Source organism: Ochotona princeps, chromosome 2 (genome assembly GCF_030435755.1).
Source record: "Ochotona princeps isolate mOchPri1 chromosome 2, mOchPri1.hap1, whole genome shotgun sequence".
Lineage (NCBI taxonomy): Eukaryota > Metazoa > Chordata > Mammalia > Lagomorpha > Ochotonidae > Ochotona > Ochotona princeps.
The window spans coordinates 13550489-13573332 of NC_080833.1; the positions used below are offsets into that span (position 1 = coordinate 13550489).

General features: G+C 39.8%; 1 protein-coding gene across 12 annotated transcripts in view; it reads right to left on the bottom strand.

Annotated features, from left to right (window-relative positions):
- EIF4G3 (eukaryotic translation initiation factor 4 gamma 3) overlaps positions 1-22844 on the bottom strand; it is a 352621-nt gene that overhangs the window by 13825 nt on the left and 315952 nt on the right. For all 12 annotated transcript variants that reach the window (XM_058676306.1, XM_058676302.1, XM_058676366.1 and 9 more), the window contains 5 exons: positions 22005-22123; positions 16242-16414; positions 4877-5002; positions 3851-3932; positions 2994-3092 (listed from right to left, as the gene is read on the bottom strand). In XM_058676306.1, the coding sequence (XP_058532289.1) occupies positions 2994-3092; positions 3851-3932; positions 4877-5002; positions 16242-16414; positions 22005-22123 (599 nt within the window). The remainder of the gene's footprint in view (positions 1-2993; positions 3093-3850; positions 3933-4876; positions 5003-16241; positions 16415-22004; positions 22124-22844) is intronic.

Here is a 22844-nt window from a genome sequence, read left to right on the forward strand (position 1 = left end):
CTGCTTTTCATCCTCTAATGAGGCACTCAATGTTCTCTGCTGGCCTAGATGAGCTGGCTGTCAAGTTTCCTGTGTGCATGTGGGCATACTTTTCACTGCACAGGCAATGGCACTGAGGAGGCCCAGTCCTTATACATGCAATCCAAGGTTGAACCTTGGGGTCTGAGTCTAGCAATCTAATTCGGGAGTCCCCCAAGAAACTTTGCCTGGATTGACCTCAGACTTGATTCTTTTATGTGTCAGCCATTGCAGGGTATGGTGCAATCTGTCATCTGTACCAGCCAAAACATATATTGGTGGATGTAGCTACCTGGTCAGTTCTGGCCCTCAAGCCCAGCCAGCCCATTACTCAGGCTCACCAGGCCTCATGTGAACTGGTGGGTGATGTGATCCAATCTGGCCTGGCCTATGCCCTGTCCTGGCTCTTGCTTGAGTCAGTGTTTGTTATGGACTGGTCTAGCCTGGCCTTCCCCCAGATTTGGCTCACATGTATGCCAACAGATGCAGCAGCCCGGTTGGGCTGCCTCTAGCCCTAGCCCTTGTGCTCACCAGCAGCATCTACAGTCTAGCAGGGGAATTCCCCAAGTTCCCCTAAAATATGCAGAAAACAAATCTAAGTCTTTATTCAGAACAATAAACTTAAAAGTCATTTTTAGGGAATGGCACTATGGCACAGTGAGTTAAGCTGCCACTTGTGGCACCAATGTATTATACAGGATGATAGTTTAACTCTACCTTGCTCTATTTCTGATCCAATTCTGTACTAATGTGTCTGTGAAGGCAGTGGAAGATGGCCCAAGTGCTTGGGTCCCTGTCACCCATGTGGGAGACCCAAATAGAGTTTTTGGCTCCTGGCTCCAGCCCCAGTTGTTACAAAAATGTGGGGAATGAACCAGAGGATGGAATGTCTCCTTCTTTGTCATGCTGCAATTAAAAACAAAAAAATTATTTTAAAAAAATCATTTTTAGATTCTTTTCACCTTTTACCAAGTCATTTTTCCTCCTTACTACTAATTTTGTTGGTAATCTTGGCTTCAGTTTTGCCTCTATTTTAGAATTTCGATTTAACAGGGTCATTTTCTTTTTTCAAAAAGATTTATTTATTTTTATTACAAAGTCAGATATACAGAGAGGAGAGACAGAGAGCAAGATCTTCCATCCAATGATTCACTCCCCAAGTGAGCGCAACGGCTGGAGCTGCACTGATCCGAAGCCAGGAACCAGGAACCTCCTCCAGGTCTCTCATGTGGGTGCAGGGTCCCAAGGCCTTGGGCCGTCCTTGACTGCTTTCCCAGGCCACAAGCAGGGAACTGGATGGGAAGTGGAGCCTCCGGGATTAGAACCAGCGCCCATATGGGATCCCGGGGCATTCAAGGTGAGGACTTTAGCCGCTAGGCCACACTGCCGGGCTAACAGGGTCATTTTCAAAGTTTTGCCATTTTTCTCAGATTGATAGTTTTATGATTTGCTCTAACCGAGTTCCCCATAATTGTGTGTTTAGGATCAAACTGTTATCTTCTGCTTTCTGGACTTCAGGCTCTAATTACCAACATAATAGGCAGGCTAGCTAAGATCAGTCTATAAAACTGTCTACTTCCATGTGCTCATGTATCTGCAGTTTTAAACAGTAAACTTGTCTTTAATCCTCTACCCTATACTGGGCATCTGAGCTTCCTTTATACCACAGAGTAACTTCTTGTTGCTTCTGTGTGTTTTCAGACTCACAGAGGAGAAGACTTACAACTTTGGTCCTATTGTCCTGCCTTAATGATTTTACTTTTGGTTCACTGACACCAAACTGGTTGTTAAAATGTGGTTAACTCTTTTAAAGTTTCTTTAAAAACTTTTTAAAATTTATTTCAAAGATAAAATTACAGAGAGAGATATCTATTGATTCACTCCCCAAATGGCAGCAACAGCTACAGCTGGGCCAGACTCAAGTCAGGAACTGTAGCCAGCTTTTTCTGGGTCTCCCATGTGAGTTCAAGCACCCAAGCAATTGGGTCATCTTCTACTGCTTTTCTGGGTGCACTACCAGCAAGCTGGGTTCAGAATTTGAGCACTCAGGACCTGAACAGGTGCCCATATAGGATGATGAACACTCAAGTGGTAGTTTACCCATGATGTCACAATACCAGCTTTGTTTTAAATTATTTTTACATTTAAAATTACTTAAACATTTTAAACAACTTACTTTAAATAAAAAGCCTTATTTACTTGAAAGGCAGAGTAATAGAGGGAGAGATGCCTAACTGTTGGTTCACTCCCCAAATGGCTGCCAGCAGTCAGGGCTAGGCCAAGCTGAAGTTTGAAGCCAGGAACTCCAACGAGGTCTCTCACATGGGTGTCAGTTACTTGAGTCATCATCTGCTGCTTCCCAGGCACACTGGAAGCAAGCTGGATCAGAAGCAGAGCAACTGGTATGCCATTATGGGACACTGCTATTAGAAGCAATGGCTTAAATTGCTGCCATGAAATGCTAGCCCTTTCTTTCATTTTTAACCTACCTCCAAAGACTGGGTAGTTGGATTGGCTAAAAGCATAAACACTGAGGCAACGTGTTTGGTTTGGTCGTTAAGACGCTTCAGTCTCATACTGCAGTGATCTGGTTCCTGACACCAGCTTCCCACTGAGGCAGATCATGGAAGGGAGTGTTGGTTCAAGTAAATGGGTCCCTGTCATTTGCATGGGAAACCTGTATTGAGCTCCTGCCTCCTAGCTTTAGCCCTTATCCAGACCTAACCATTGCAGTTATCTAGGTAATGAACAGTGGATGAAAGTGCTTGCTCTCTCTCAAATCAAATATAACCCCAATTCATCCCCTCACCCAAAATCTGCAAACCAAACCACAGACATAAAATGACACCCTGGACCAACAGTCAATTTTGATAGAATGTTAATGACTGGAATACCAATGAAATTGTTTTCATTTCTTCTCATAAAATAGACCAATTTCTATTAAACAGAAGAATGTGAACCTTGTTCTCAATTACCTTCTCCAGGAGAAAATTATGTACATCTTCCCCTTCTGGTAAAAAGTCCTTCCAGTTCAGGTCAGCTTCCCTCCACAAGACTCCCACTTTCTTATGGCTCTAAAACAAAGACAAGTCCAATCCATTTACTTTTACATCGGAAGAAGAAGAAAAGAAGGTCTGCTTGAAGTCAAAAGTACAGACCCTATAACACTAATTTTATTTGCTGATATGGGATTAATCTCTTGGGGATCTTGACTATCAAACTGAAGTGTCTGAATGTATGTAAATATAGTGGTGAATGACTTACGTTGAGCTGCATAAGGTTCAGTAATCCATTTACCAGATGATTGGCAGAAATTATAAACCATTTACAAATAAAATCACCATTATACACAGAGTTCATAAATGTAACAGTTGTCTCTTTTCCTAAATAGCTCTGTATGTATCTGCTGTGTTACTCAACAGCCTCTCTGGCATCCATCTCCACAGCAGATCATGACTGCACTGCCCAAGGTAAGAATGCTTAAGGTTCCTTATTGCTTGTTATGCAGGAATGAGAAATGTTTCAAGGGCAAGAAATGCAAAGTTTCAAGGGAAGACAAAATTGCTAACAATAAATAAAATATACTTTGAGATTATTTAGAATTTACCAAGTTTAGTTTAGAGTTCTTTGCCAAGGTATCAATCAGCAGAAGGACAAATACACTTAAGAAGGAAACTAGGTTGAAGCCGAGATCTTACTCTTTTCTTCAAAGGATAAAAGGAAATGAAATTACTTGCACACTGAGACTTATGCTGTTCACAGATGGTCCAAGATCAAGATCACTGCCCTTCATAACAAGCTCCTGAGTCTGACACTCAGTTTTAACACTCACCATTTGCTTGCATAGAAGGTGCAATATTTCAGAAAGCAAGACCCCTGCTCTTCCAACAGGAAGTAAAGGTTTGCTAAATTCTCTGTGAAAGAAAGGAACAGTGAATATTACTCCTGAACTTCTCTGCTGTAGAACAGCAGGCAAATAATATACGCTCCTCACTACCCTTCCTGTTTCTCCCACCCCATAGCAAAAAAGCCCCTACTGTGTAACCTCAACAGTCTGGGGCAGGTCAAAGCTCCAGGACCTGGTCCAAGTTGTTCTTAGGATGAGGAGTTCAGAACTTGCAGCTGGTCTTAGGCTTCACAGAGAAGCTAAAAGCAGACTTTCAATTCCAGATTTTACATTTGTTGCTTTATTTTCCCATAAGATTTTCATAATCTTTAATGTTCTGCAGAATGTTTTGTGAATTTCATAGAAAAAGGAACACAGTAGTGTGCAGAACCTGACTACATAAACCGTTTTTGGGAGTAGACATTAATGTGTTAATTAATCTGCTAATTCTAAGGTTTCTGAGAAGCAGAAAAGTAGCAGGGAAAAATTAGTATATAAATATAATTCTCACAAAGTGTGAGAGCTACTGTTCTATACAAGGTAGCATCAGTTTCCCACTTATGTCCAAATCTAGGAAGCCTTTTATTCCAACCATGAGTGTTTAGTTAAGTGGATGCCACAGTCTGACAGGTTGCACTGTGAGGATATTACTTCTTATAACATTGGAGTACAGGTACAAAAGTCAGATTAACATTAAATTTCCAGAAGCAATCACCTTCCAGTTACATGCTCCTGGGGCCTTTTCTATAATTACCGCTATCATCAATAGACCACAGGGTTATCATGTTGTCAAATGATCTTCACTATAGCTTTAGTAAAATGTGACATCTGTACACTAAAATTAGAAATCTGAAAGTCTTGGGCCACAGACACAAGCTTCCAAAGGCAGTACCGGAGGAGGCATTGTAATAGAGCTGGTTGATGAGTTTTATGTCAGATGAGCCTGATACAAATCCATCAATGACAACTTACATGATAAGTTCTCTCATGGAGATTCCGCCTTCTTTTAACATGGGAGTAACCAGTTCAGCAAGGTACAACCAAATATGGGGAATATCAATGGCCATGTCGTCTGCTAATTCTAAGGTTTCTGAGAACCTGAAATATAGGAGGAAAAAATTAGTTTGTAAAATATAATTAAAAAGATTAAACAGAGACACTAAAAATTAAGTGACCAAAGTATATTAAGCATCTGCTATGGTAGGCACATGCCTAGGCAACTGGTGAATAAACAACCATTCTCTTAAAAGTTTATATCAGCCTAGTGGAAAAAGAGAGTAAGTAGAATAAACAGCAACACTCTGAAGAATATAAACCATGGGACTAGAGGGCAGTCAGAAAATACCTCTGTATGGAAGTGACCTTTGAAAAGGTTAAATGATGCAAATGAAACAGACATGTAAAGGTCTGGGGAATGGCGACCACACTTTACTCCTACTCTATAAAGAATTCACAATACAATGCACTTACACGACACAGCAGAAACAAAGAGAAAAAGAGTAGCAAGTGTTTGGCCAAGCAGATGGATTACTGGTTAAGACACCCGTACGGCATGCCAGAATCTGCATTTTTTAACCCAATTCTGTTCCTAACTCCAGCGACCCACAAATCGAAATTTTGGGAACTGGCAGGTGATGGCTCATGTGGTTAGGCCCCTGCCATCCATGTTGGAGGGACCTGGATGGAGCTCCTGGCTCCAAATGTCAACCTGGCCCAACCCCAGCCAACCCCAGCTATTGCAGGTATTTGGGGATTAGGTCAATAGATGAAAGTACTCTGCTTCTATGTATGCTTTTCAAATAAAATAAAAATAAAACAAAGAACAAAAAGACAAAAATACTCATTCTTAATGACCTTACAGCACAGAAACAAACTGGAATGACATAAAACAGGTTGACATATTATTACTGCCATTATCACTGTTACAAACTAGTACACCTCTAAAGAAGAGTGCATGCTTTCAGGTGTTTGTGCTATCAAGTATTTCTCAATGTGAAGTTTAGGAATTAAAATATAAAACTTAGAAAAGAGAAGTAAAAAATATCTGCACAGTTTTATTAAGGGTGAAAAGCCACAATTATTCACTCTAAAGTACAAACGAGAGGCTTAAGCCACTGTGTGGCAGAGTGGCATCCCAGACGGGATGCTGGTCCAAGCCTAAGCTAGTCCCTTTCTGATGGAGCTTCACGTTCATGTGCCCAGGAAGCCAGCAGCTGCTGGAGCCCTTGGAAGATCTTGATGGAATTTTTGCTCCTGGCTTCAGCTGGCTCAGTTTTGGCTGTTGCAACTATCTGGGGGAATGAATCAGCAGACTCTGATTTTTTTCTGTTTGCTCTGCCCTTTCAAATAAGTAAATCTTCAAAAAAATTATAAGCAAACATTTTAAGACTTTGCTATTTACTCCCACATATAACATATTAGAACAAAAACATGGGACTGGAGTCATGGCCTAGTAAGGTAAGCCTCCGTCGATGTGACAGCATCCCATATGGGCACCAGCTCAAGTCCTGGCAGTTCCACTTCCAATCCAGTTCCCAGTTAATGTGCCTGGAAAAGCAGTGAAGAACAGTCCAAATCCTTGGGCTTTTGCACCCACATGGGAGACTCAAAAGAAGCTCCCGATTCCTGGTTTCAGACTGACCCAGCTCTGACCATTGTGGACATTTGGGGAGTGAACCAGTACACAGATCTCCACCTCTGCCTCTCTCTCTGTTATTCTGCCTTTCAAATACAAATAAATCTTCAAAAATATGAAAAGTATAAAAATATTAATTGAAGTATTTGAAACAAACAATTTCAAGTCAAACAACTCAAAAGAAAGAAAAAAATCTGATTTAAAAAATGGGCAAAGGGACCTGGAGCGGTAGCCTAGTGGCTAAAGTCCTCAATTTGCATGCAGCAGGATCCCATATGGGCACCAGTTCTAATCATGGTGACCCCACTTCCCCTCCAGCTCCCTGCTTGTGTCCTGGGAAAGCATTAGAGGAAAGCAGCCTTGGGACCCTGCACCTGTGTGGGAGACCTGGAAGAGGCTCCAGGCTCCTGGCTTTGGATCAGCTCAGCTCTGGCTGTTGTGGGGAGTGAATCAGTGGATGGAAGATATTTCTGTATGTCTCTCCTCCCCTCTGCAGAACTGACTTTCAAAAAAAAAAAAAAAAATCTAAAAAAATGGTCAAAGAACCTGAACAGCCATTTCTCAAAAGAAGAGACACAGATGCTCAACAGGTACATGAAACAAACACTTGGCACTGCTAGCAGGGAATGAATGAGAACTACACAGAAACAAAGGATGGCATAAAAAGCCGGTGGTGTTTGTATTAAAATCCTTTCAGAACATCACATTTGGAAAATAAGTGCTATTCCAGCAAAGGCTCCAGCTAGAGTGTGCCACCCTGGTAAGAGGCCTACGTTTCATGACTACTGGTAACCTACTAAGAGCTGCCACCGTCAGGTGAAGGTCACTCTCTAAAGCTGCCATTTCACAACAGTTTGCAGCTTCATTACATTATCTAATTCTACCATAAATCCTTAAAGCTAACATTCTGACCTTACAGCTTGAAAACTAATTTGATATGTTTGCTATACTGCACACATTTGACTCTCCTCTGACTATGTGCACACTCTCAGCTCAGCGTGCCACTGAAGGCAGACAATTTGGGTGCACTCCAAGATTTTGGCGTTAATCATCTGCTTCTCCCAGTTCATTTCCGTAGGTCAGTGGCACGTATTAATCTGTTTAATGATCTTAGAGACAACAGTGGCTTTTCTGGTCTTACCGTCATGCATGTGTTATTTTCATCTTGCACTACAATGAAAGATAAACACATAGTTTTGCCTTGCTTTTCTACTTCTTGGTCAGTCAATTCATGTGAGGACACTGCAGAGCAAGCCTCCAAGGAGACTGAATTTTAAAAAGTTCACAATTCTTAAATCTGTTGCATGATATTAAAAAAATATCTACTAGCTGTGCAGAAGGTGCTTGTCTTTATGACTTCCCAACACTATGTAGCCTAGGACTAGGTCTGCCATGGAGTACAAATGCCAGAGCTAAGTCTCCTCAGAGACTCAGACGGAGCATTGGACAGCACAATCAGGTGCGCATGGAGGATATGGCAGTCTATCAGAACCTGCAGAGGACACCTGGCACCACAACAGAGGACAGAACAAATCAATCAACTACCCCAGCCATATGTTGGCAGTGAAAAACTAGGCAAATGGAGACTCTAAGATGGACTATGTCAATCAGTGGATTCTGCAGCGACTTCATCGTGCTTGGAATGGTGAGATTGGCAGCAATTCATAACTGTTGAACTATCCAAACCACTTGAGTAAGACCCGTGGAGCATGCCCCACATCAGGGGCATGGGTGGGAGGCTGGGTGGGGCTTCTTCCTTTATCTCCTCCTTTACCCTAGATACAAAAAAAGAGAATGTGAAAATAATAGTCTTACCCACTTTCCTGTAGCCCTTGAACCTTTGTGCCCTAATTAATCATATAAAGATAGTCAAAAATAAAGAAAAAAAATCAAAGTGTCCATCAGCAGATGAACACATTAAGAAAGTGTGGAGCATATACACACAACAGATTATAACTGGACCTCTGAAATAAGGAAATTCTATCATTTCTGTGTTTAAATCTGGAGGATATCAGGGTAAGTGAAATAAGTTAGACAGGACAAATGATCTCACTTTAAAAAGTGGAGAAAAGAATGATGGTTGTCTGATGCCAAGGAGCTCAGAGTGTAGAGGGCTGAAAGAGGGTTTTAGTTAGTGCCAAAACATTCAGATGAGGGGGGTATCAGTTTTGAGTCTATTGCACTGATACTGCTTGAATATTTGACCCCCAAATAAACACAGAAGTTTAAAACCTAATGTCATAAATTAATGTTACTAACAGGACAGAAAATTAAGCCAATTGTAGATTTTTTGAGGTGATTGAGATCAGATGAGGTCATTAGGGTGGTGGGATCTCCATGATTCTCATGCCGGCTTGACAGACCAGAGAATGACAGAGTACAGACACTCATTTTCCCAGTCTACTGCCACGCAGTGCCCTGTGCCACCTCAGGAACTGTGCAGGAAGAAGCCATCACCAGAGGCTGAACCAAAGCCTTGCCCAATCTCAAGTCTGTGAACTGCAAGCCAAAATAAATCTCCTTTCTCTATCAAGGTAGCCTGTCTCATAGATTTTGTTATAATTATGAAAAGTTGACTACCACATACATAGCAAATTCACTGTAAGCCATAACAATGTTATTACATATTTAATAATAATGAGTAATACATTTCAAATGTGGCACCACAAATATGGTAAATGAAATGATTGCTTGACTTAATTATCCCACATTGTATACATGCATCAAAACATCACGTTGTATCTCATAATTGTATAGATTAGGATGTGTCAATTAAATATAATATTGGGAGTTTTTGGTCTTGCAGTTAAGACACCAGTATCCCACACTGGAGTACCTGAACTGATTCTCAGTTCTGCCTCCTCACTCCAGCTTCCTGGGAATGCAGACCATGGAAGGAACAATGCTGGCTCACGTAACGGAGTTCCTGCCACCCATGTGCAAGACTTAGAAAGGTCTTGGCCCAGTCCCAGGGGATACTTGTAGACTAAACCAGCAGACAGGAACTCTCTTTCTATGAGTCCAATAAATAAAATTTTTAAATGTTTAAAAATATACATTAAAGGGCAGCATGGTGGTACAGCAGTCTCATCCTCCAGCTGCAGTGCCAGCATCTTACTTGGGCACCAGTTTGCGTCCTGGCTGCTCCATTTCCCAACTTGATTGTGGCCTGAGAAAGCAGCAGAGGATGGCCCAAAGCTTTGGGACCCTGCACCCATGTGGGAGTCCTGGAAGATGCACTGGCTCCTGGTTTCGGATTGGCTCAGCTCTGGCTATTGTGGTCATTTAGGGGGATGAACTAGCAGATGGAAGACTTCTGTCTGTCTCTCCTACCCTCTCTGTAAAATCTGCCTCTCAAATGAAAGAACTGAATGGCACCATCACAAGATCAAATATAAGGGTGATAGGAGTTTCTGGAGGAGTGGAAAGAGAAGAAGGATTGCAGGATGTATTCAATAAAATTATAAAAGAGAACTTTCCAAACATTGGGAATACTAGGGGAAGCCAAATACAGGAAAGGCAGAGAACCCCAAACAGATTTGATTTAATGATCTTTACCCAGACATATTATTATCAAGCTCCCTTCAGTTGAACACACAGAAAAAATACTGAAACAGGCATCATTTAACATATAGAACACCAATCAGACTCACTGCAGACTTCTCAGAGGAGACTCTTCAGGACAGCAGACAATGGAGTGACATATTCCAGATTCTAAAACAAAAACTGTCAGCCCAGAATAACATATTCAGTAAAGCTCTCATTTGTGTTTCAAAATGTAATACTTCCAAAGCAAATAAAGCTGAAAGACTTCACTACTATTAGACCATCCCTACAAATGTGTCTCAAAAACACAAAGAGAGAGAGAGAAAAAAAGGCACTAGCCATCCCCAATGACTATACACAGAATAATCAGGAACAGTATACTACAAGCAACTATATGCCAACAAATCAGAAGACCTTCAAGAAGTGGGCACATGAACACGTACTATTTACCAAAACTGAACCATGAAGCAGCAGAAAATCTAAATAAACTTATAATCAAAATGGAGATTGAATCAGTAATTAAATCCCTTCCAACAAAGAAAAGCCAGGACCAGAGGCTTCACTGCTGAAATCTACCAAACATTCCAAGAAGAATTGATACCAACACTCCACAATCTATGCAAAACAAATGAAAAAGAGGGGTAAGACTTCCAAAGTCTTTCTATGAAGCCAACATCACTACAGTATCAAAACTAGATAAAAGATAACAGATAAAAGAGACAACAGATAAAAGAGAACTACATGATGAACAAAGATGCAAAAATCTTCAACAAAATACTAGCCAATAGAATTCAACAATATATCAGACTGCTCACTCACTGGACCACAAGGGATTTATCCCTGGCATGCAGGGACAGTTTAATATATGCAAATCAATAAACACGATAAATCATATCAACAAAATGAAGAACAAAAACCAAATGATTGTCTAAACAGATGTAGAGAAAGCATTTGATAAAATCCAACACCACTTCATACTAAAAATTTTAAATAAGATAGGCACACAAGAAACATTCTATAACACGATCAAACCCAATGCTAGCCCCACATTGAATGGGGACAGACTGGAAGCTTTTCCACTAACATTTAGAACTAGAAAAGGATGTGCACTATCACCACTGCTATCCAACAAAGTTCTGGACGTTCTCATTAGCACTATGAGGCAAGAAAAAAATTAAAGGAATTCAAATTTGAAAATAGGAAGTCAAATTATCTGTTTGTACATCACATGATTCTATACCCAGGAGAATGAAAAGGCTCAATATAGAGACTATTACAACTTATGAGAGTGTCTGGTAAGGGGGAATGGTATGAAATAAATGAACATAATTTGATGGCCTACTATGCAAAAACAACTCCTGGGCTGAAAAAGAACCAGTTAGAACAGTTCCTTTTAAAACACTGAAGAAGAACCTTAAGATACTTTGGAATAAACCTAACCAAAGCTGTTGAAGATCCCTGAGGAAAATTACAAAACATTAAAAAAAGAAATAGAGTAAGACTTTGAAAGTTGGAGAAATTTACCACATTCCTTGATTGGTAGAATCAACACCATCCAAATGTCCATATTACCAAAAGTAATATATAGATTTTCATGCAATCCCAATCAAATTCCCAATAACATTCTTCACAGAGCTGGACAAAATGATACAAAGTTATGGGAAACACAAGATACCACAGATAGCCAAAGCTACCTTGAAGAATAAAAATCAAGCTGGAGGAATCACAGTTCTAGACCTTAAGACATATCACAGGACAGTGGTTATCAAAAGCATCTGGTACTGGTACAGAAACAGAGAAGATCAATGGAACAGAACAGAAACCCCAGAAGAGAGCCCACACATGTATATCCCACTAACCTTTGACAAGAGAACAGAAAATAACCCAAGGGAAAAGGCTACCTTCAACAAATGTTGGGGCAATTGGATAGTCACACGCAGAAGAAACAGGATTTCCATCTAAATTTTTACCCAGAAACCATCAAACTATTAGAAGAAAACATGGAAATCTCTATAAGACACAGGCATAGGCAAAGACTTCCTAGAAAGCACAGGCAGTCAAGGCCAAAATAAACAAATGGGTTTACATCAAACTAAGAAGCTTCCATACAGCAAAAGGAAATGGTCAACAAAGTGAAGAGGCAACCTTCTGGGGGAAATCTTCGCACACTATGCAATGATGGGGGACTAACACTCTGGATATACAAAGAGCTCCAGAAACACAGCAACAGCAAGACAAACCAACCAGTTTAGCAATGGGCTAAGGAAATGAACAGGCATTTTTCAAAGGAACGAACTTAAATGGCTAACAAATATGAAAAAATGTTCATGCTCCCTAGCAATAAGGGAAATATAAATGAAAACCACACTGAGGTTTAAGTGAGAACTTCCTACTTACAGAACTCTAATAACACCTACTGGTGAGAACGTTGGGGAAAAGGTACTCTATTCCACTGCTGGTGATACTGTAGACTTGTGCAGCCACTATGGAAGTCAGTATGGAAAGTGCTCAGACAACTGAAAATTCATCTACTGTATGATCCAGAAATTTCACTTCTGGGACTATATCCATAAGAAGTGACACCTACATTTGAGAAAGCAACTTGCACCCCTGTATTCACAGCAACACAATCCATAATAACAATGACATGAAAACAACCTAGATGCCCACTGAAGGAGGATTGGATAAAGAAACTGTAATACATTTACTTGATGGAATACTATTCAGCCATTAAAAAGAATGAAATTATAACACTTGCAACAAAGCAGTTCCAATTGGAGACCATTATACTCAGTGAAATAAGCCAATCCTGAAAGGACAAATACAGTCTGTTCTCTCTGATATAAGACAACTTTCATCTGAAATACACAACAAAAAGATAAATAGATAAGCAAGGATACACTTGCAATCTCATAAATGAATAGTGTAATGAAGACTAGAATATTAGTAAATAAAGAACTGCAATAAACATCTCTACTCCAGAATAAAAGAAGGCCCCAATATAACCATTAAATATACCCTGACAACAAGATACTAGAGTATCATTGCTTACATGTACCATGTCACAACACATGTAAAGAACAGAAAGCTGGATTTGAGATTACAGCTGAAGGACTGTATTACCGTAAAATACAGGGGACGACAGAGAGGGGAGACGGGGAAGAGAGGGGGAAGTCCTATACCTAACAAATGGTATAATGGAAAATAAGAATGATAATAAAACAAAAAACCAAAGTGGAACATTAACATGTCACGCTTCCCAAAGGGTACACATTTCCTGTCTACTGTTAGCTGTGATTTTCACTGTCTTCATTCTCAAAGTCATCTCAATGTCACTTAATAGTGAACTACACTCAACCACTTTTTTTTTTCATGGATTTTGATTTTTTTTTCCAAATAATCTTACATAGTTGATTAGGGTACAAAGGGTCAAGGGCTACAGGTAAGTGGGGAAGACCATTATTTCCACACTAATATTATCATTTGCCCCCCTGTATCTGGGATCAGGGAAGAAACAAAGAGAGAAGCCCCACCCACCCTCCCACCCATCCCAGGTCTCAACCACTTCTACTAGAGAGCTTTTAAAATGTTTTCAGCAATCATTATTTAAAATGACTCTATTAACAGAGTTCGAAATGTACCTACCTACACAACAATGTTTCTACCTCCCTACCTAATTTAAGTTATAGGCTATTCAAGTACTGAAAATTTCGAGAATTGCTTGATGTCTTTGTAGAGGTGTACGCGTGTGCATAAATCTGTATCAACTGTTATGCTTATGACAATTCCAAAGGATCTAAACTTCTCTGTAAAGTCCATTTGAAATTTGCTTGCTTTATTACTTAGTAGCAGCAGTGCTAAAGGGAACTGTAGGGAGAAATATTAACAGGTGGCTCATGGGGATCTCCTGGAAGTCTCCCACTTTTTCTGTTTCCCTGAATCATCACTAGCTTAGGGAGCTGGGACAAACTGCTTCTCCAGCAAATAAGAGGTTGGTATGTGAGCACCAGCAGCACCCACACAAGCTGATTTCAGATATTCTACAGTATCACACAAGGAAAGAAACCTCTGCAAATTGGAATTAAGAGTCTCATGCTCTACCGACTGAGCTAGCCGGGCCACATTGCAAATTGGAATTAAAGAGACAAAAGACCAGGGTACTTCTGTGGCTCCAAGGAAATGGCCTCTCTAAACAACCCGCATTACTTTATTTAGAAGGAATTGATAAATCTTGATCTATTTGCACAGACTTCTTATTTCCATGTTAGAAACAAGTGGGTATTTAATTATCAGGACTATTCATTCAGAAAGCTATAGTGTACAATTTTACAGTTTGTAGTTTTAAGATGGCCGGGGCAAGTCTCAATCCAAAAAGAGCTCTAGAACTGCTGCAATGTCTGTTTGCTGCAAAAAGAAGCTGGGTTAAAGAAAGATGAAATAATTGCTAAGATACAAAAGTGTTCATTTCATTTCTAACTAAACAAAATGGTACAATTTTGGTCACTGCCAGCAGCAGTAAAACTACTACCAACAATGAAAGGGCAGCGACCATGTCTGGATACGACATGTTTGCTTCAAAGAATCACACAAAAGGGAATATAAATGTTCGAGGTACCTAAAACCCAGCAAGTACCTCACAAATTCAATGAGCCAATGAATTAGTTTTCCTTGGGTCTTTCTAGATACAAATCAACTTCTGAGTGGTTTGAAGACACCTGAAGTGCTAAATAGTAATGTACTGTTTTTTATTTCCAGAATTTTATGGAGAATGTATCATGCACACAAAACAGATATAAACTGGAATAATAACTACTTCAATGATAGCTTCTAGGGACTTGCAGTTTCAAGCGGGCCGAGGGCAGATGTCTATTTGATTGATAGTGTTGGTCTCTATCGGTAAGCCCATGTGATTGACAGTGAAGGTCTATGTCGGTAAGCTCATTTGCTCTCACTCTCTTTACCTGAATGAACTGTAGGTTTTCCTTTTAAACTAGGAAATGATGCTGGCTTTAAGGTCAGCAACCACAGCAAGTCTTGCTATTTTCAGAGAAATGAGGTTTATTGCTGAAAAAGCTTTTAATGTTCTTGGGGACAACTATACATTGTGCAGGAGTTTGAAGGTAGTGTCATCATTTCTTGCAAAACTGAATGAATAATGTTTACTCCTAGGTACAATTATGGTATTTAACCAGTGTAGTATTTTAGAAGATTGCCATATCTTAAATGATACACTACATAAAGATACATGATGGTATTTCATCAATGCATAATTACTTTGTTAAGAATATGAACTTGGGAGGAAATATTTACAAAGAGAAAATAAAACTTCAAATAATAAAAATAATTCTTACATCATTTGACTCAATGCATACATAGTTAAGTATATACTCAAATGAGGATGAGCATACTGCAATTTTGATGTCTAGACCTTAGAAGACCTCAGTTCTTTAGGACAGAATGGGCACCTGTCAGTCCTGGGTGTGGTTCTATTTTGCAGTTGGTACAATGAGGCTCCTAAAACAAAATTTTTACTGTATGTAACTTTTACCTTAAGCATTGAGTTTAGAACCTGGTTGTGTTAGAAGTCTGGTAAGATTCTGTTGTTATATCTCAAAGAATCTGATTCATGTACTTATGATGATGGCAAATATGTTAAGAACCTGACAGAAATGGATACACCACCAATGAGAGCTAGATCTCCCCAACCAGCCACTAAGAGCACCACAAAGCCAATATGTATGTATGTACGTGTATGTGTATGTATGCAAGTGTGTTACGTATGTATCCATCTATCTATCAATGGGGTTTGGGTAGACAGACAAGTGTACTCTGGTCCAAATGTGTACGGTTTATCAAAAAGATTAATTTTCCTGAAAAAACATGCAAAGGTTTACATGTAAGTGAGCTGATGAAGGCCTCAGAGTTTCCCAAAGACTAAGGGTTTCCTTTTTCTGTACAAACATCATGATACAGGTGTAGCAATACACAGAAATTTAGAAGAAAACCTTATTTCCCAGCGCAGTCCATAAAATGCCATCACACCATCCAGCATATCATCAATGCATGAGAATTATAGCACATGAATATATTACAAAGGACACAATTTTCATCTTAAGAGCCCAGGAACTGAAGAGCATTCTGCAGGAGGGCACTGACCCTTTGAAATAGTTGTGTTTGCTGAGCTTGCCTGACTGCACCAGTTGATGGAGTAACTGGCCCATGTGATCCCTGGTGATCTGGCTCCTTTCCAGAGTGGACTCCACTCCCACTCTCACAAAAACATGTAGCAGCTCGTGGGCATTCAGCTCTTCCACACACTGCATGGCTTCCTGTTCAAACAGTAAAGAAAGGCTTATTCCAAAATCCAGCATTAAGAAAAATGTTACATTTTTAAAACTTAATGACAAACTTAGAAACTTCCATGAAGATAGTTATCATTTCCAAGTTTTTGTTTAACAAAATATAGTTCAGTAAAATGTAAGCTGATATGGACAATAGTAGTCATGTTAAAAAAGAATGGTATTTCTTTAATGGGCTAATAAGCTTAGTAAAGATAATCTAAAGGACTAGAGTCAAAATACACTTAATGGTAATCCACTTTAATTATTTAAAAAACTAAAATGTATTTTATAAATTAGAAATTCAATGTCATGATTCAAAAACCTTAATGTGGCAACTGAGTTTATTCTGTCTGTCCAATTCAATGACTTCCAAAGTCTTCCTGTATGGTAAAGTTAAACTTCAGTAATATGATTAAGCAGTCCTTGTGGTATAGGGTTCAGTAACTGCCTTAGTGCAAAAGTTAAAGACACCACTAGGGATCCCCGACTTGGAGCCACAGCTCTGCTCTCCATCCCAGCTTGGCGATGAGGTTCACACCCAGCGAGGCAGCAGGCAATGGCTCAAAGTGGTTGCATCCTTGTCACCCATGGGGAGACCTAGACCGAGTTCCTGGATCCTGCTCTGGCCTGGCCCACTCCTGGCAGACATCTGGGGAGTCAATCAGCAGATGAACCACCTCTCTCTCCCTAACTCTGCCTTTCAAACGAATGAATGAATAATTTTTTATTTAAATAGAAATTTATTCCCCTGCCTTTCAAATATATATAAAATGTTGGTTAGAACTTCCATGTGCCATATTGCAGTGACTGGGTCCAATCCTGGCTCCAGTTCCAGATTCCTGGTAATACAAAACTCAGAAGCAGCTGCCGTGATGGCTCAAGTAACTGGGTTCCCTGCCATAAATGCGGAAGGTAGAGATTGGGGCCCCAGCTCTCAACTCTGGCTCTGGTCATATGTCATGGGCATTTGGAGAGTGAACCAGCGATTGGGAATTATCTTTCTTCCCAATTTTTTCTAAAATAAAAAATGCAAACATGTTAGGTGATAGACAGTACATACTCAAATTTTTAAAATTATTCTCAAATATCCAAAGTAGCTTCTCACTATTGTTGACTACAAATGAGACTGGGATATGACAGGACATGTTGTGATATCTCTTTTGTCTCCTTTAATCTAAAATAGTCAACTAGTGTTGTGTTTCTAACAACAGGTTAAAGTTCAGCTAGGGCTTCTTATATCCCATATCAGAGTGCAGATTCAAGTTCAAGTTGCACAATTTTCAACACTGCTTCCAGCTAATACATTGTGGGAAGCATCAGATGACGGCTCAAGTGTTTGGGTCCATGCTACTCATCTGAGGCCTAGGTAGGGCTCCAGGCCTGTTTTGGTCTGCCCTAGACTCGACTCTTACGGGCATCAGGGGAGTAACTAGCGAATAAAAGATCTATCTCTTTCTGTTGCTCTGCATTTAAAGCTGATAAAAATTAAAAAAATAATAATTAAATAAAACAACAGTTGGCTTTCTCTTGTCTTTTCACACCGGCATTTTTTAAACATTCAGCCAGCTATCATGTTACTTCTATTTCTATGCTCTTTAACTTTCTCTTAAAAAAGATTTATTTATTTTTAAAGATTCATTTTATTTTTATTGGAAAGTCAGATATAAAAAGAGAGACAGAAAGGAAGATCTGCAAAGGCCAGAGCTGCATCGATCTGAAACCAGGAGCCTGGAGCCTCTTCTGGGTCTCCTGTGCAGATGCAGGGTCCCAAGGCTTTGGGCCGTCCTTGACTGCTTTCCTAGGCCACAAGCAGGGAGCTGGATGGGAAGTGGAGCAGCCAGGGTACAAACTGGCACCCAAATGGGATCCTGGCACATGCAAGGTGACGACTTTAGCTAGTAGGCTACTGCACCGGGCCTAAAAAGATTTATGTTTTTTATTAGAAAGGCAGAATTACAGAGAGAAGGAGAAACAGAGAGAGATCTTCTACTTGCTGGTTCACTCCTTAAATCACCACAATGGCCAGAGCTGGGCCAGTCTGAAGCCAGGAGCCTGCAACTTCTTCAGGGTCCCCTTTGTGGTGAGGGGCCCAAGGCTTTGGGCTATGTTCCATTGCTTTTCCAGGCACATTAGCAGGTAACTGAATTGGAAATGGAGCAGCTGGGACTGGAATTAGCACTCATGGCATGCTGATGCTACAAGCTCTGGATCAATTTACTATAACACAGCACTGGTCCCATATCTTTTTGGGTTTTTAACTTCATTTTCAGTGCACTGACATTATTGAACTTTTAGGAGGGAAGAAACGTTAAGTATTTAATCTTCAATATTTAATATGGAGTGATTAGGTATTTTTTTAACCAGGAATTAACTCACCGTGTCTGCAGACAAGGTCAACTAAATACACCGTAATATTTCTAACATCATTTTGTCCTGCTTGATTTTCTCATGATTGCTTTTGCTTATCCTTGGGTTTTCAGTTGAAGTGAGGCCTCCTGATGTCTTCTCTGTCCTGTTACTAGTTATCATATCCCCTAATTTTTCTCTTTGCAATGAAACATTTCTTTCCTTTCTGTTGCTTGTTTACCGACTAAGTATCTTCAGGGCCAGGCTTGTCTGTATCTTTCCATTAGACCATAAACTGCAGCAGGCTACATTATGTGGCATATGCAGGACTATCCCTAAAATATGGCCAGCACAGTTTAGGCATTCAATTACAATACTGAGGCTAAAAACAGCTGAGTCAGATGCAGACTGAATACTGGAGTAATGTGAAAGTTTCAGAACAGAATTTAACTTTTCAGCCTAGGCTTCCTAATATAGGGCCACTGTGAGAAATGTATATTAAAAAAATAATGAAGCATTTGGTCTATTGGCAGGTAAAGTAAGATGTTCTGTAAATACATGCTATTACTTTTAATAACAATAGTGGCTACTATAGTGTTGGAAAGCTCCTCCACCAGGATAGGTCTATAAGTCTTTAGCATGACACACAGATATCCTGAAAATAAGGATAGAAAGCATAAGTCTGCTCAGAAGCTGAATGAGTTACTTTGAATTCTGAACTTGCCACTTATGAACTATATTGTACTGAGCAAGTTACTCTACATCTTTGCATCTCAATTTCTTGATTTGTAAAAATCTTTGCAGTATCAACTTCAAATGGATGTGATAAGGCTTTCATGAGCTAAAACATAAAATACACAGAACAGAGCCAAGCACATGGTAAGCTCTCCGACAGCTACTTGGTTGTTTTATGGGTTTGGCAAGCACAGCAGCCCTGTACCCTGCACCGTGGAGCCCTATGGCCGTTAGCTGACTGCCCCACGGTGCAGGCTTGGCCTCACGGTCCTCCTGAGGGCTTTCCCACAGCACTTCAGCATCACTATGCTTTTTTCCTCCCTTACTCCAGCTCATCACAGGATCACATTTTTCTCCTTCAAAGAGTTTTTTCACACATTAACTTTACACAGCCTCCAAACTATGTCTGAAACCAATTCTTAACTTTTTTCCTTACTGATTTTCAGTATTCTCAATTCTTGAACCATCTCATGAATTTTTCACAGCTCCCTTCATCCATGCTACCTAACCCCAACCAAGCTGAATTGTCCATTTACGAGAACTCCGATTTTCCAGTATTCTTAACAAATGGATTTCATTATAGTAAGTATATTCTTTGGTAATTTCCAAGTTAATGTTAACTATTTATTTTGCTGCATTTTCAAGGGTTTCTCCAAAGCACTCTTATCTACATCATTCATCATCAAAAATTTCTCAGTATATTTTTCTGAATTTTAGACAGTTTCACAAGCATGAAGATTTCAAAAGGTTGGCCTAATTAAGGCAACTGTGTATGTCAAAAGCAGATAATGGTTAGGTTGTCAAAAAACAAGTGATTTTGAAGGAATTCTTATTTTTTTAAGGTTTATTTATTTTTATTAGAAAGTCAGATTTATAGAGAGGAGACAGAAAGATCCTCTGTCCTCTGGTTCACTCCCCAAGTGGCCACAACGGCCGAAGCTGAGCCGAGCCAGGAACTTCTTCCAGGTCTTCACGTGGGTACTGGGCCCTAAGCTCCGGGCCGTCCTCCCCTGCCTTTTCACGCCATTTTCATGGAGCTGGAAAGGAAGTGGAGCAGCGGGGACACGAACCAGCATCCACATGGGATTGCAGAACATGCAAGGCAAGGACTTTAGCCACTGAGGACACTGTATCTGCAACACTGAAGGAATTTTTAAATAACTTATTAAATTGTTATTTTTTATTAGAAAGTTAGATTTACAGAGAGAAGGAGAGACAGAAAAAAAAAAAAAGATTTTCTATATGTTGGCTCATTCCCCAAGTAGCCACAATGGCCAGAGCTTAGCCAGTCTGAAGCCAGGAGCTAGGAGCTTCTTCTGGGTCTCCCACGTGGGTTCGGATCCCAGGGCCCCAGACCATCCTCTACTGCCTTACCAGACCACTTTCAGGGAGCTGGAAGGGAAGTGGAGCAGTCAGGATACAAACTGGCACCCATATGGGATCTTGGCACATGCAAGGAGAGGACTTTAGCTACTAGGGTATTGCACTGGGCTCAGGAATTCTTAATAATGTCTAATAAAAAGTAGTTAAAATATCTGACAAATATATTAAGACAATTTTAAATGATATGATCCTGCTAAATAATCTCCCTTAAGGTTCCAGTGATATAGTAGCATCATTCTAACTATAATACTAGTAACTTTTTGCTAATGTATCTGTTTACACTTGATCACTGCTTCTGGACTGCAGGGCTCATGACAACAGGAAGCAAGTCTATCTTATTCACTATCATCTAAAAATTAGGTTCAAGACGAAAAACATTAAGAGGGCAAATTTAATGCCACGTCCTACACAGTTCTCACTTAGGCTGTCTGATCCTGGCACAATGAGTTTTCCATCTATGAAATAAAGAAAAAGTAATGCCAGTCACACTCCAAATGCTAATATGAAAATAACAAAATGGATGCAAAGACTATGACAGATTTTTATAGAGTGCCCAGAGTGCCTCTTCATCATGTTATTTTTTGTTCATTAATATCAAAATCAGGGGTAGGCATATAGCACAGCTGATGTCACTGGAATCCCCACTTCCCAGTTGGGATGTGGAGGAAGGTTCCAGCTCCTTGTTAACGTGGGAGGCAGCACATGATGGCTTCGGTGTTTGGGTCTCTGTCACCCATGCAGGAGACCTCGAGAGTTCCAGACTCCTGGCTTCAGTCTGCTTCACATTGGTTATTGTGGGCATTTGGTGAGTAATCTGTGGATCAAAGATCTCTATCTTTTTCTATACATACAACAGTGCCTTTCAAATAAATATATGAACAAAACTTTGAAAACTATTTATCAAAGCCAACTTGTTTTTCCCTTGGTGGGGATGGGTGAGCACACATTCTCTTTTCTCTTCATTCAATACAGCAAATTATATTATGAAACAATGCAAATTATGTAGGACCTGATACATATAGGATTTGTATCAGCTCATGATGACACTGATTTTAGAACAGAACAAAACTATCATTCCTCCCTTCTGCATTGTTGGTAATTCCTATTTATTTACCTTAAAATCATTAATGTGTAGAAACTCATCAATGATAGATTTGGACTTTCTCTCCATCTCATCTTCTGAAAATGCAGGCTTCTCAGGGACCGACATTGCTGAAGTTTCTGGTTTCATTACTAGAGACATTAAAAAATAATGAGAGGATGAAAAATGACAAAAGTTATCACTAAAATGGTGGGATTGTGATTGCTAGTATACAGGTGTTTCTTCATTTTTTTTTAAGTAAAAATATTTAACAAATATAAGTTTTATGAAGCAAGACCTAAAAGCAGGACACAGAAACTTTATTTTAGAATAGTACTAAGTACCTTCAAAACCTATAGTAACCATTAACAAAGCTTCAGAACATGATGAACTATGATAGTTGGATTTTGATGAAGAGAACCTGAAGAGTTCACAGTCCTCCCAGGTCAGGGCCCTGCTGACTAGTTGTGATAGGTGTTTAAATATGCTATGATCTCTGCTGTCTCCGAAATGCGATTCCTCTCTACTCCATATCTGCTCCCTCCTGCAAACCTACCCATTTTTATTAACGTGTATGTTATTAGAGGATCTGATCAGATCATGCTTTAAAAATTGCCCCATATTTAATCTGCACTTCCATGTTCTCATTTGTTATCTTGGGTAAGTGTATCTACCATCCTATAAGGCCATTGTGGTGAGAAATTAACCCTATGAAATACCCAATTACCTAATAAACACCAAGCTTTCAAAAGATATCAGACACCATGATGATACGAAGATAAGGACAGTGATAGCCCCTCCATACCCTGGTCCCCAATTCAAGAAACTTCCTTTGTTAAATACTCTTAGAACTAATTTCTGCTCCTCTTAAGC